This window comes from Ailuropoda melanoleuca, chromosome 4 (assembly GCF_002007445.2).
Source record: "Ailuropoda melanoleuca isolate Jingjing chromosome 4, ASM200744v2, whole genome shotgun sequence".
In the NCBI taxonomy this organism is placed as follows: Eukaryota; Metazoa; Chordata; class Mammalia; order Carnivora; family Ursidae; genus Ailuropoda; species Ailuropoda melanoleuca.
The window spans coordinates 93,564,794-93,580,383 of NC_048221.1; the positions used below are offsets into that span (position 1 = coordinate 93,564,794).

General features: G+C 51.6%; 1 protein-coding gene across 6 annotated transcripts in view; it reads right to left on the reverse strand.

Moving 5' to 3' along the window:
- Window positions 1–15,266, reverse strand: part of CD207 (CD207 molecule) — a 58,619-nt gene extending 43,353 nt beyond the window's left edge. For 4 of the 6 annotated variants that reach the window (XM_034659333.1, XM_034659328.1, XM_019794865.2 and 1 more), the window contains exon 1: window positions 14,604–15,266. In XM_034659333.1, the coding sequence (XP_034515224.1) occupies window positions 14,604–14,614 (11 nt within the window). In that variant the 5' untranslated portion in view covers window positions 14,615–15,266. The remainder of the gene's footprint in view (window positions 1–14,603) is intronic. The other 2 variants (XM_034659329.1, XM_034659332.1) reach the window with 2 other exon arrangements.
- Between the last annotated feature and the right edge of the window lie 324 nt (window positions 15,267–15,590).

Genomic DNA, 15,590 nt, shown 5'->3' on the forward strand with positions numbered 1-15,590 from the left:
TATATATATATATATATATATATATATATATATAGTCTCAGAGTTCCTCCCTGGAAAATATTTATTAATTACAAAGGAAAAAATACTAACTTTACAGAGAGGAATTTAGCAGACACCACCTCACTCAAATGATCAAAATTAACATCATCCATAACTGGATAAATAAAAATCATGTCCCATCTGTAGGATACAGTGAGAGAATTCAGCACCACGTCAGTGGTGTTCCTGCCAAATATGCATAATCTAAATTGAACCACGTGGAAATATCAGACAAACCCACACCAACAGGTATTACACATAATAACTGGCCGTGGAAGTCAGTAAAAGACTGAAACTGTTACAGATTGAGGATGAATGAGGAGACAATGACAACGAAACACAGGATGCAATCTTGGCTGGATCTTTTTGCTATAAAGATGTTGTCCGGACAACTGGCAAACCATAATGAGGTCTGAGTCATCCATGAAGATAATGTTGATTTTATTATTTTGACGATTGCATTAGGATTATGAGGGAAATACAAAATAAAGCATATGTTTGTTGGAAATACAAAATAATGCATATGTCAGCAATTTATGCTCAAATGGGTCCAGGGCAGGGTGAGTTCTTTAAACCTGACAACTTTTTCTTAAGTTTCAGACTGCTTAAAATAAAGCAAGAAACCCTAATACATAAAAAATAACTGGTTCATGTTCTTCAAAAAACGTTTGTGTTACAAAAAGGCAAAGAAAAGTTGATGAACTGTTTTCAGCTAATGGAGACTAATAAGAATTCAAAAACTAAATGCAATGAGTGATACTGGATTAGATCCTGGATCAGAAAAAAATAATAGAGGATATTATTGGCACAAGTGGCAAATTTTGAATCTTTATTACACAAAGATTATGTAATAGCATTTTGATCATTGCACTGTGGTCATATAGGTGAAGGACTTCCTTCTTTGGAAATATAAGGGGACACGGTGTCTGCCACTTACTCTCAAATGTGTCAATAACAATAATTGTATAAATATATAGGGAAAGAGAATGATAAAGCAAATGCAGCTAAGAAATGGGTTTAGTGGAGTTCTTTGTGCTATTCTTGTAACTTTTCCAAAAATTTAAAAGTATTTAAAACTAAAGTTTTTTAAAATAATGTTTAAAAAACAAGATGAAAAATAAAACCCAATGCACATGAATGAAAAGCACACACACACAAAACAATGCATATTTTGTGAGAAAGTATGACAACAAAGACATACACACTAAACACAATTCAGTGGTTCCTTATTGAGTGGGCAGCAGGGTGGGGACAAAAATGGGAGCGTGTGGCCCAAGAGAACAAATAAAACGATTTTTTAAAGGCTGCAGTGGGGATGTCTAGAGGAACAAAAGCCAAATTTATGACTTCAGACTTCTGAAGAATAAGGTGGGATGATAGTGGAGGCAAGCATGAAGAGGGGAAAAACATCATATAAACACACACTGTTTTGTGTTATGTTTTGGCATTGTTTGAATTGTTTTGTGATCTAAAATATATTCATGTACTATTTATTTAATTTTTGAAATAGAGGGAAAAAATGGAACATCCATATAATGCTATCTAGACAGCTATTAAAACTGAGGTAAAGGGGCACCTAGGGGGCTCAGTATGTTAAGAGTCTGCCTTCCACTGGGTCATGATGGGGGGGGTCCAGGAATCAAGCCCCACATGGGGCTCCCCACTCGGCAGGGAGTCTGCTTCTCCCTCTCCCTCTGCCTCCTCATGCTCTCTCTCAAATAAATAAATAAAATATATATATTTTTAAACTGAGATAGAGCTATTCCCACTGATATGTAAGAATGTCATGGCCTATTGTTAAACTTTTTTTCAATGGCAATTTGCAGAGCAGCAGGAATAGTATAAACTGTTGATGAAAAACGTAGTTTGCACATGCAACGTTTTAACTACCAGCTATGCTACTTATGGAGGGAGAATTAAAGAGAAGGACTTATATACATTTCAGCCTGAGTATTTTACAATGAGCTTGTGTTAACACAATTTTTAACCACATAATGCATGAATATATTCTCATTTTGGGGAAAAAAATCCAGTAACATATGTATGGTTTTAAGATGCATATTACTGTAGATAAGGTAAGGAATTGTTTCTTAAAGGACAAATGGCATTTTTTTAAGGAAATGTAAATTCCTTTTTAACAAAACACTACTTAAAACAATGATTATGTAGTTATGCCTCTATTAATATAGCAACAGTTTAAAATACTGCATATGCCCAATGAGGAGGTCGTCGGTTTCCAATTTCATTGAATGGAAGGTGAGAGTCTCACCTTGCCCGACTTTCCCACCTACACTTCCGCAAAGTATAAGTCACTACGGGCCCCTCCAAACCCACAAAGCCCTCCAGCTACCCAACCTGTGCGCAGGAAGGTCCCTACGTTTTTCCCTTAGTTTCTACCTGACAAACTCTTGCCTGAGGCTGTCGGGCTATCACCTCCACTGGAGTCTTACCTTTCTCCAGGCGGGAGAAGGAATCCCCAGTCCTCCTCTATCCCAGCCTCGGCACTCCACCCCATCATCCCCACACCCTCCCCACTTTCACCACGCTTCCATAGTCTTATCTTCCCTCTACCTAGAGGGCTCATCAATTGTCGCACTAACTCGCTTTGGGGACCTGTCTCAGCAGAGGCTTAGGGTGTGGGGAAAATGCTTTAAGGCAGTTTGGCACTGTATTAAAAGCAATGAAAAGCTCCCTATCCTGTTGACCTAGTAAGGATCCTAATGAAATAATCCTCCCCCAAGAAGAAAAAAAAACTATCTTTTTTTTTTTTAAAGATTTTATTTATTTATTCGACAGAGATAGAGACAGCCAGCGAGAGAGGGAACACAAGCAGGGGGAGTGGGAGAGGAAGAAGCAGGCTCATAGCAGAGGAGCCTGATGTGGGGCTCGATCCCATAACACCGGGATCACGCCCTGAGCCGAAGGCAGACGCTTAACCGCTGTGCCACCCAGGCGCCCCGAAAAAAAAACTATCTATTTGAAGATTTTGGTCTGAGCATCATCTTAATGCTGAAAAACTGGACGTGCTGGAACATTTAACAATTGAATGGTTAAAGTAAATTACACAGTAACAGAATATCTCTCAGCCATTGAAAAGTCCTTATGAGGACCATAGCACGGGGCAAATATTTAGTTGAGACCTCAAGTAGAAAATGCAGAATATAAAACTACGTGTTCACCATGACTAAAACGATGCAAATTAAGTGTGCAGTGAAAAGAGTGGGTTTTTTTCTCCTTCTTTCTTAAGAAAGAAGGTGATGAATTTAGGTTTGGGCACTGGGATTCTTTTTCCTTCTTTCAATTCTGTTATTATTGTTCTAACCGTATGACTAGTGTGCAGAGGCTGGAAGCGGCGTTAAAAGGAGTCTCAACATTGTACGATTTAAAAACAGAGGAACTTTCAGCAAGGGGACTGCGTTTCTAATTGGAGGGATTCCGGCACCTTGACCAACCAGTGGGGGCTGAGGGCGGGGAACAGGATTCCCAGGGTCTTTTAGAACAAAGCCACGACCACCCAGTGCACCTGGACGACTCGGTACGAAAAGGATCTCTCGCCCACTAGCCAGACACTCTGCACCGGCGACTCGGGTAAGGCTGAGCGGAGCCGATAGCGCGTTGGTTGAGTGCATGTGTTTCTCCAGCGATCCGTCCCTTTAGACTACCGTCCCCACTAGCAACTTGCACGTTCCCAGTGAGACCAGCCGGCCTGCTGACCAAACCGAAGGAATCGAGAGAAATTGGGGGAAAGGCGGCTCACTCTGTGCGGAGACCCGGCTGCGCTTTGTTTGGGTCGCGCGCAGCCTCCCCATTTCCGGCCCCGCCCCTTCCCCCCTCCCGGCCCCCTCTCCCTGACCCCGGCTCTCGCTCTTGGTCTCCTGGCACCCTGCTTTCGCGGCTTCTATCCCCCTCTCCCCGGCCTCCTCCTTCCCACTCTCTTTCCCCTTCTGCCATCCTCTCCCACCCCAACACACACACACACACACACACACACACACACACACACACACACTCACACCTCTCCCCCATCAGGACCTCCAGCGCTACCTTCACCACCACCATCTTCCCCAGGATTTGCAATTTTTGCCCCAGAGGAACGGACTCCGAAGAAGGGGTCTCTGCGGAAAATCAGTAGGACCCAATCCCGAGAGGAGGCTTTCGTGGAGATCAGGGCGCCGGCCTGAGCGTCTGGGCTCCACCACTCCAGACGGCGCCGGCCTCGCCCCTGGGGAAGGGAAGGCGAAAGGCCGAGGCTGGGGAAGGGAGCGGCAGGTCCCTGGAGAAGGAATGACCGAGGGTGAGGACCCTAGAGATAGCGACCAGGGTGGGGCCGCCTCCACTTAGTGACGTTGAGAGCTGTCCGCCGTCTATCCTTCCGTTTATTGGGGTTTGGGAATCATCTACCAAGGCCAGGATTTCAGAGTGGAGAGCCCACTTCGCATCCCTCAATATCCGCAAGTTTGTTCTCCATGAGTATGGGGAGGTGGGAGAGAACGACCTCAAGGAATATATCAATACACTCTTATTCTCCTAAAAAAAATCAGGTCAGGGGCTCCAAAAATGACACACACTCCCCCCAACACTCACTTCTTTCGGGAAGAGCTGGCGCTCCCTCCATACACGTACAGGACTCAGAAACGCGTAAAGTGTGGGTCGTTGTTATTTTTACACAAATGGTGTGATATTCCGCGATTGTCCCGAAGCGGAGGCCGCAGATATGTGCCACCGGCAGGGAGAGAGACGAGCTCTTGGCAAAAAAAATTCCTTTGCACTGTTCGGTGCGGTCTATTGAACTGTATGTTTGCCTAAGAGGTATTTTACCTTGCCAGAAAGAAACAAAAATTATTTAAAAATAAAGAAAGGAAACGAGATTAAAATCTAGAAGAAAAATAGGTAAACCCTGCTCCTCAGACACACATGCGCACGGGCGTGCATCGGGAGCTCGGACACATTTGCTCTTCATTCTTTGAAATTGCCTCGGACTCATCTCTGGGCTCACTTCGTGTGGCCGAGGCCCAGAATCCGGAGGTGTTCTAGTCCCGCGGCCGCCAGAGGACACGGCCTTCCCTCCAGAGCCTGACAAGGCCATCCACGCGCTCGGATCTCAGCCTCCCCGAGATCGCAATCCCCCCGCTGCGGTCCCCGCGCCGGTCCGCGGATACCAAGGACCTTGACCTCCCGCGGACCTCGTCGCCTCCTTTAGCTCTCCCTGACCTGCTTTTGAACCCGCTAATCCTGTCCGAACTCTCGCCCCACGGCGATCCCTCGCCGAGGCTCGGCGCGTTAATTCCCACTGACCCCGCCGCCCCGCCGCCTCTCTCCACTCTCCAGGCTTTGAAGGGCGGCGAGGGCTTCGGCCTCCGAGTGCGGTGCGGTGCGGTGCGGTGCGGTGCACTGTGCTGCGCGGGTTAGGATCTCCCGGCCTCGCTCCAACCCGCATACATGCCCTCGGACCGAAACAAGCAGTATCGTGTCGCAAACACTCTCTCCTTTTTTTTGCTTTCTCTTGTTTCCCCTTAGTTTAATTCGTTTCTTTAAGAAAGCTATCAGATCCACAGAGATAAAAATTTTAAGTTAACCTACTGAACTGGCGAGGCTGTGGCGAAGCGGACACTTTCGCATGAACCTGGCAAGCAACGAGGGCGCAGAAAGGGTAAGTAGGTGTCGGACTACCGCGGAGCGATCGCTTGGGCGCGGGCGAAGGCGGAAAAAGACAGGAGGGAGAACAGAAGGACAGTGTGACTTCATTCCTGGTTTTAGGTGGGGGCGGATATGTCTGAGATGGGGCAAGAATCTGGGGCTTCTGGGATGGGGCTGAGGATCTGGAGAGACACCGGCTTGTCATTTTATAATCCTTCGTGCTGGTTAGAGGTGGTTTTTTTTTTTTTTCCGCAGACGAATGTTTTCCTTTTTAAAAAAAAAATTAAAACTTTAAAAGTTAATGAAATTAGTGCACAACATACACACTTACGAACAAGACCCCCCACACACACCCCCAAGGCAAGGGACTGCATGTTTGTTTGGGGGTTTTTTTGTATGTTCGTTTTGCTTTGTTTTTTTTTTAGCCAACTGAACAGGAAAAAATGTGTTCCCCTTCCTGGATTTTCCTTTATTACAGAACCACTAAGGCTGCCCGAAAGCACCTCTTTAACGGGAGTTATTTTCATAGGCCATTTTCCAATCACGCAAACAAAACCTGCGCTTAGTCACTGGCTGGTCTTTGCATCTCTGAAAACCATCAATCAGATGGAGTGAGCCCTCAAGATCAACTTCAGAGAGAGCAAGGAAGCTTTGCGTGGAAAGGTCAGGGAGTCCTCAGAGCCACTGCTGAAGGGGTGCCAGGCGTCATGCTTCCTCAGCCTCCCTTTCCTCAGCTTAGCCCAGAACCCACCCTCGAGTGATGCTGATGGCAAAGGATCCCTTCTTGGGACAAGGCTCAAGACTAGTGGGTTCCCTGGTGCTGGGGACTTGGGACTGGAGTGGTTGGTGACCCTGAATGTGCAGTGTGGCAGCAAGCACAGCAAAGACAAAAAGGAACCATGTCTATAGGGTAAGTCCCTGTGGGCAAGCTCCCTGAGACACAAAGTAGGGGGGAAACAAATGAGCAGCTGTCCTTGATGGAGGCATCAAAACAAAATACCTCTTCAAACTTATTATAGTAACATTTAAAGCATTGTTTTACAAGATTCGTTTGAATTAAGACACCCCACCCCACTTTGAATTTCAACCCCAATTCAAAGGGTGTGAAAACATACAAAAGCCGCCATTGCTGGCCTCCAGGCTGCTCCCCAAAGGTAGCCCAAGGAGCCACTCCTGCTCTCTCCGGGCCAGGCCTGGTGGAAAATGCGCTGGGGAAAGGGTGGGGGGCCAGGATACCACCTGCGGGGATCCTTCTGCCTCCAGGCTGAGGGCCTCAGATCCTTCTGGGGCTCGCATTGCATTGCCGTTCCTTCCTCACCTGAGCCATGGACCTGGGCCTTGGGAAGGGCTGTCGGCTGGCTGGGGTTCCCCAACAAGGAAGGGAAAAATCTAGCTTGGCGGCAGAGGCAAGAATGGCACTTTAAACACCGAACACTCAGCAGTGTCTATGCGATTGGATGACCGAAAGCGAGGTTCAAGTCCAGGCAACCAGCCCACTGTCATCTCTGAGCTCAATGTTTGCTTTTTTTTTTTTTTTAATTTTATTTATTTATTTGACAGCGATAGAGACAGCCAGAGAGAGGGGGAACACAAGCAGGGGGAGTGGGAGAGGAAGAAGCAGGCTCCCAGTGGAGGAGCCTGATGCGGTACTCGATCCCATAACGCCAGGATCACGCCCTGAGCTGAAAGCAGACGCTTAATGACTGAGCCATCCAGGCGCCCCTCAATGTTTGCTTTTGAGAAAGGAGAAGTTGGATGAGAGCAGCAGATTTGCTATCTGGAGGCCTTGGGGGTGAGATGCGTTTCTCCAGCACCCCCATCCTGACTCCACCTAGGCAGCTGGGGTTGGAGGCCTGGAATCTGGGCTCCCAATCCCCAGGTCAGACAACCTCCCCCTGTCCCTTTAGGCATGACTAACCTCTTCATTCTTTCATCCATCCAGGAGGAAGGGAAAGGGGGATGAACTCCTGCTACCTGTGAGCTCTGGCTCTAAGCCTTAAATGATAAAATCTTAAATTTTCTTCCTTCCAGCACCCACTGAGTGCCAGGTACCAGATCAAGTGCTCTGCACAGATCAACTTACCCCTCATAACAACTCCTGGAGTTTGGTACTAACATTATCCCCATTTAATGGATGAGGACACTGCGGCACAGAGAAGTTAAACAACCTATTAGCAACTACGTAGTGGTAGAACCAGGATTCTAACCCAACCTAGTCAAGAGTCAAGGCTCTGGATCTTTACTACAGAGCCTACAATTCCTACAAGCCTCCCAGTCCAGCCATCCCCTCCTTACTGGACAGGAATGGAAAGGAGGCTTCTGGAAGGTGACCCATTAGCTGGAGACATACAGCCAGTGCTTGGCTCATCCCTGAGCCTCACCATGCTCCTCCAGCGGCTCCCAGAAAACTTCTCTTCTGAGAAGAAAACTACCTCTTCTGAGCTGCCAGTGGAACACCTCAAGCCAGGGGTATACCCATGCTCTCACACAGGTAAGGTAGAAACCATCCCAATGTCGATCAATAATGAATGGATAAGCAAGTATGGTATAACCATACAATGGAATGTTATTCAGCCATAAAAGGAATAAAGTACTCATATATGCTATAACATGAACAAACCTTGAAACATTATGCTAAGCGAAAGAAGCCAGACACAAAGGTCAATTAATTATTAGATGATTCCATTTATCTGAAAAATCCAGAAGAGGCAAATCCATAGAAACAAGTAGATTTGTGGTTGCCTAGGGCTGGGGGTGGGGGCGGTGGTAGAAAGTTGGAGTGATAGCTAAAGGGTACAGGTTTCCTTTTGAGGTAATGCAAATGTCCTAAAATTTACTGTGGTGACATCTGTACATCTGGACATATACGACATATTTGAGTATATCTGTGAAAATACTAAAAACTACTGAATTGTACAGTGTGTGAATTGTATGATGTGTAAGTCATATCCCATTTAAGCCGTTACCAAGACAACAAAAACAAAGCAACACATAGTGAAGCCAGCCACAGTCAACTCAGCTTCTGCTCTTTGAGAGTTTGTGTCCTCATGCTCCAGGTTTCTTTTGGTCTCTGGGAGAGGCCTCCCCTTGAAGCTGCCAAGGCACCCTGTCACTCAATCCGAAAGTCCCCACCCCAGCTGCTGTGCTAGGAGCCACCACATAGTGCCAGGCTGGGGCAGTCCAGTGCGTGAGTTTGGGGGAAGCCAGTTCTCAGAGTGAAATGAGACACAAGGGAAGAGATTTTTGCCTTAGCAGCGCCCTGGGTTCCCACACCTGGGGTTGAAGCCACACAGACTAGGTATGTGACCTCAGTCCATTTCCTTCTCTGCAGAAGGGAGCAACCAAGTCCACCCTAAGGGGTGTCATGACTCCTTCATCATAGTATTAGTGTTGCACAGTTTGGGGCACTTAGCCCTGTATCTCTTGCTAGTAGACAAATAACATATCCATTGATTTAGAGAATGATCCAGGATAAAATCAGAGTGTGGTAGGAGTGAGTGAATTTTGTTTGTTAAGAAAGAAGGAAAAATTTTTGGAAGACTCTCTCAAGTTTCAAATTTTTTCATTGGTTTAAACTCTGCACCTGGCTGGGATGGTAATTTCCTAAGAAAAACAAGTAAAAGTGGGTGCTTCTGCCCCAGCAAGGAGAGGGCTGATGGAAAGTGAGGGGATTTGGGAGCCAATGAGGGGAAGAGGTGGGAGTGGGGAGGAGGAGAAAGAGCTACTGAGGCTGAGGGGCTGGGTGGGCAAGACGACACCAGGAAGGGAGGAAGACTGGAGAACCAGAAGGAGGAAGGAGGTGGAAGGAGGATGAAGAAGTAATTCATCAGAGAAGGGGCAAGGAAGAAAATACAGAGCACTACCAGGAAAGAAGAATAGGAAGCCAAGAAAGCTTTGGGGGAAATCTGTCCAGAGGAAAGCAGAGGAGAAGATCAGCAAATCAGGAGTCCCTCCCCCCACCACCAAGCCCCCTGTCCTAGAACGTGGGGACACCCATTCCTGTGCTAGTGGCTGACTCTGCCTCCCACCCTGGCCAGCCGGTCATCTCCTCTCTCCCCTTGGGTGGCCTCTCCTCAAGAGAATCCTGAGTCCTGTGGGTGGGAGGGAGCTTTTCAGATCAGGTTGGTCACCTGTGTGTTGGGTCCAGCTGTATCCTGGCCAGGCCTGTTCACCCTCTCTGATCCTTCTGCCCCCCAGTTGCCCCTACCTTCCAGACCTCTGCTGGCTTCCCTCCTCCCCCACTGACCCAAAGTCCTGACTGAAATAAGGATTTCTCATTCCCTGGATTACCGCATACTGACCACCCAAGACCTTTGATCCTGGCTTTCATCCAGCAATGCCTGCTTCCCCTACCCTTAGCCCAATGCAGGGGTTCCCAGCCAGGCTTCCCCTGGAAGCCTTTTAAATAACAGGACCCCGCTGGGGATCTGATTTGAAGTCACTGGACCTAAATTGAAGCCATTTGGTCCGCAGCCCAGCACTAGTGACTTTTTTCTAAGTTATCCAGGTGGTTTAATAAGCGGCAAGTCGAGAAATCCTTTGCCTCCTCCCTTAAGCCTTCCTGGCACTGGTCCAAGGCCAGAGTCAAGGCAGGAATTGCCTGCTGGCAGCCACTCGGTGGTAGGTACCTGGAGAATATCACCAGCCCTGGCCTGCCAGCAATGTCACTCCAGTGTGGCCCTCTTTACAAACTGTCCTAGACCCACAGCCTCCCCTGGGCAGCTCTTCCCATAGGCCTCAGGACTCACCGGGTCAGGAAAGGCACCAGCGGGTTGTGCTAGACCTGGCACAGTCAGATCTTGACTGCCCTAGAGCTCCCACTGCCTGGTTGGGATCCCTGTCTACACAGAAGAGGGGGCAAAGCAGAGCAGGGGAGTGTTGCCTTGAGAGGCAAAGAAGTGGGGCAGTTACGTGGGCCTTCCCCACCTCACCCTGCACCAGCGCACCCCAGCCCAGCTAACCTGGGCTCCCTGCTTTCCCCTCAGAGGTGACCTCCCCCCTCATGCTGGGCACCTCTAGGACCTGGAGTGTCTGCTCCCTGCTGAATCCTCCCAGGGCAACCCTGGCATCCAGCTCAGACAGGCCTCGGGCATCTTGCATTGCCTGGAATGAGTCAGTGACTGCAGGCAGGGAGGCTAGCGATCCAGGAGGAGCCCACACCCTGGGATCTGAGGAGCCTCACTCCGCCCCAGCACCTCTCCCACCAACCCCAGGGACAGCGTGTCTCGCCAGTAGAGCAGCCCTCCTTGGGTTGCAGCACTGCTACTCTACTCAGAAACGAACACATTTTATTGTTTTTCATAAAAATAGCAATGCTCATTGTAAAAAACTCCAACAGCACCCCCATCTACTTTTAAAAGGTCAATTCCTTCATACCAGAGAGTGGGACACGGGGTCCCTCTCTAATGTGCCAGTACAGAGGTCTGGCTCCCAGGCATGTAGGGGTGGTGTATAGGCAGGGTCAGGGAAGGAAGTGATGAACAGATTTTTTTTCTGCCACCTAGGTCTTGTGCTCCCCAGCTGAATCTTCAAGGGGTGTCCTTCCCTATTCACCCAAATCCCTAGCTCCCTTCAGCTGCAGTAGAATTCCCTATCCCCCCCCACAGTAATAGCTGGGGGCCCGAAGAATGCCACCCAGAATCTCCCAGGGACCTTTGTATGGGGCCCCAAAACCAGCAAGAAGAACTATGGACAGGAGACCTGAACAAAAAGGGGAAGAAGCAGAGCAGAGGAACCCAGACCCCCTGAGCCTCTAGGCCTCAGGGAAAGGACTGGGGAGAAGCTCTGGCTGAGAGAGGGGAGCGGGGAGGTAGAGAGGCTGGGGAGGAGTGCAGGAAGGAAGCCAGCTGGGGAAGGCACCTGAAGAGGCTGCAACTTGGCCCAGGCACCAGAAGGAGTAAGGCTGAGCTGGGCTCAGGGGTCCAGGCCTGCAGAGCCGGCCTGATGTGCTTGCCAGAGCACCCTAGGGATACAGAAGAAGGAAGAATAACCAGACACAGATGGGTCCTCTGACTTTCCAGGTTCTGAGCACTGAAGGGGATGCTGAAGGCTCCTGCCAGAGCTGCAGGACCACTGTGAGCGGAGGACCCAAGGGCTTGGCTGCGAGATGCAGGGTGCTCCTGGGGGAACCTGGACTCCAACTCCCACCCAACCATAGGCACATCTTGACTCCCCTAGAAGCCAGAACAGGGGACACACTTCTGATCCTAGAGGGCCTGCTGCCCAGCAGGGTGGAGGTAGGGAGACTCTTTTTCCATAGGCTTGGGGGGGAGGGCTAGCTCTCAGAAGGACAGAGGCTCAGGAAGTCAGTTTCACTCACTGAGCTGCTAGAAGGCCTGGTGAAGGTGGATGGGGAGGGCCTGGAGGGTCCATGGAGAAAGATGAGATCAAGCCCACACCAGGAGAAAAATCAGCAAGAATTGGAGATGGCAGCTAAGCAAGGCGGTAAGCTTGGTGAAACTAGAGGGAGGACAGACTCTTTCCCCAACTCGGGCCATTTTGGAGAAATCCTCTGGAGACCTAGTGCTAAGGAGCATATGAAGAGAGCTGGGTTGGTGCAGCCCTTTCCCGACTGGCTGTCTGCCCACTCCTACAGCTGATTGGAGGACGTGGACCGCCATGTGGCCAGGGACCACCTTGTGGCAGAGCATCATGGGACTCCAGCCCAGGAGCAAAGCAGAAGCCCACTAATTCCCTCAGACCAGCAAAGCCAGGACAGAGACTGGTAGCAGGGATGGAACCGGGGCTGTGAGCTGTGGAGGCTCTGTGGGACCCAGAAAGGGCCAGATCAACACCTGGGCTTTGTCTTACTGGAGCTCTGGCAGGGTCAGAGCCACCAGGAAAGCAGTTTAAGCCATGGCCCTGCCCCTATCGGCTGGGACTCCCCTCCCCTCTACCCCATACACATCCCTCCCACTAAGGTTCCTTTATTGCTTTACAAAAAAGGAGGGGGTATGTAGGGAGACAGAGGATTTTCCAGGTCCCTAGGATCTTGACCTGCTTGAGATGACTGTGAGGTGGCAAGCGTAGACTGGTAGTGAGCGTGTAAGGCATAGGACACATACGCCATTGGTTTGCTGCCCAGTGAGGAATCCTGGATCTCGGTGAATTCATGCCAAGTGCACTGGACACCCAGAGCTCTGTGTGTCCTGCTTAGCCTGGGCAGGAGGATCTCCCAGAACCAACCGGCATCCCAACATGGGAGCGTGGACACACACTCAGCAAGGCCAACCCTGCACACCCCTGCTACGTGGTGTACCGGGGTACTGGCACACCCAGCGTTCCTCACCCAGCAAGCTCAGGAGATAGAGCCGCAGGACAAGGTCTCCAGAGAGGAAAGGGTTGGGTGGGAGCCCAGTGGCCCCGCACGACCAGCCTCCTTGGCTAGGCACTGGACTGCCCAGGCGCTGGGATATCCTGGCAGGCATCTTGGCTGGACCAGAGCCCAGGCTCGGGGAGTAGATCCAGCACCGCCCTCCCCTCCCCCAACACACACACAGACAGACACACAAGCACGCGACACACTCCGCCTCGGCGCGCGCAGAAGCCCTGAGTTCCTCACTCGATCACCACGGCCGGTACCCCACCTCAAGACCTGGGGAGCTGAAAGAGCCCGACGCCCCCGGGACGCCAAATCCCACCCTGCGAAGAGGGAACGGGACGGGAAAGAATAGAAAAAGGGCGGGAGAAAGAGGAAGAGTGGGACCTCCCAGGAACTAACCCTCCTCCCTTGCTCCCTGCGGAGCTGCCGGAGCTCCGGAAGGGAAGGTTGCCGCAACTGCCTGGGTCCTGACTCCGCGGGATTCTGCCTCTCCCTGCAGACCGGCCGGGATCCCCTGGGAGGGTGCGGGCGCCCGGAAGCCCATCCGTGGACCTCGGAAAAGTTCGCCGGACAGAGACCGGAGTTATCGGCACTGAGAGACGTTACTTGTGGAATGAAAATTTAAAGGGTGAAAACAATACCCGGTAGGATTCAGTAGGTGCTGTTCTATTTTTCTTTAAACAGAAACTCGGGCCGCGCCTATGGCAGGCGGAAAAGCGAGGGCTTGGGGGCCGGGAAGGTTGGAGCCTAGTGGTTACTTTCTGCCTCTAACATGAATAATAAAAATAAGTAAACTTGAGAGAGTCAGAGAGGAGAAAGACTGAAGTTCAGAGCGAAGGCGACGGGCTGGATCAGGAGACCAGGGTCCGACTGGGCTGGCGTGGAGGGCGCCCTAGCCCATGTGGGAGGTCACTGAGGAGTTCCAACGCCCCTCCAGTGCGTGCTGCGTGGGTCCTTCCAGCCGAGCTCGGACCTGCGGGTGGCACTGCCTAGGTCCTCCTCTAAGTACAAGCTTCCTTCCTCCCAGAGCCCCAGGGGCCAACAACCGGCCCCACGCGGCGCTGGTCGAAGCTGCTCTCCCCTCTGCACACCCTGCCCAGCGCCCCGACACCGTCTCGCGCTCCCCTGCCCTAGCCAAAGTACCTCGTGGCCAAGTTCTTTCTTTACTATCTTCCCTCCTCCCTTTCTGTTGGTACGGAGCGGCAATCCTCCTCCCCCGCACCCTTTACCCTGCCCTCTTCCTGCTACTCAGACTCTTCACCAAGGCACTGTTAGTCACCCAATCGCGTAATTGGGGCGTTCAGCCCACCTCGCCTTCTGCTGGGGGGATTTGAGATTGGACAGAAACACATGAACACTGGACATACGCTAAGGCACCGACACGGTCACATAACGGGCGCACGCAATCGTGGAGGCTGCACCAGCCACACACTCAGCCACGCCATACCCACTTACCCAGGCACATCCATCGGCCCTACCCCCAGAGACACTCATTCAGACTCCCGGACAGACAGGAGCACTCTCGCTCACCCGAGCCTGTGGGCGGGAAAGCGGAAGCAAAGGCTGCAGTTACCGCGCTTTAGCGGAGGGGTCTCCGCACACACACCTTGTACACATCTTCGCTGGGGTCTCTCAGTATCTCTTGGAGCCCCTTTCTGAGTCAAACGAAGCGAACGAAGGGCCCGGCCTCTCCCGGTGCTGTCAAAGGAGAAGCTAGATTCGGGCGAGCTCGGATTCCTCAGAAAGTGCTGGGGACCGGGATGCCTCGGAAGGCTGAGCGCTCCGTTTGGCTTCCCAGCCCAGCCGGCTTCCAGCCGCGCTCACCTCCGCGCTCCGCTTTTCCCAGCCCAGAGAAAGCGGGACCTGGAACCAGGGCTGGGGTGGTCGCAGCTCTACAGCGGCGGGGTGGGGGTGGCATAAGGAAACTCCCACCAGCTACCCAAGTCTGAAGATGCGGGCCCCGAGTGCAGGCCCCGGTTCCGCCGTTTGCTGCCTACCAGTCTCGGCCTCACTCGACCCTCTCGGCTCCTGGCCCCGGCTGGCTGGCTGCGCGTGTTTTCTCTCCGCCGGCGAGCGCGGGTCACTCCATCAGTCCCCTGGCCTCACTCAGGCTCATCCGTCCCAGGAGCGCCGGGACGGGCCTGCGGTCCGTGCTCGTGAGTGTGGATGGAGGTATGACTCTGGGGGCGGGGGTGGAGCACTGAACCCCAGGCCTGAGTCCCCGAGCCCGCCAAGCGCCGGAGCAAGGCCAATCTCCTTTCTGTTAGGTCTCTCCGGGGTCGCCCTCCTGAAGCACTGTGATTATTGATCCCGCTGAAAGAGCCGGAGCGCGGAGCCTGCACTTCCGAGGGGACGAAGGGCGTGGGGAGGAGAGTAGGCCAGGGGTTGGGGGAGGGAGTTGATAAACTTTAGCGGAAGACAGGGGGCAAGGGCAGCACCCCCAGGCCGCCCCAGCCTCCCTTTGCTGGGCTGGGTGTGGGGCTGGACCCGGGCTGGAAGAGTGGGGCCCCCCTCCCACCCGCCCCGCGCTGCTCCCAAAGGAGCCGCTGGGAGTAGGAGAACCCCAACTCCCGCCCAATCAGCAGGGATGGGT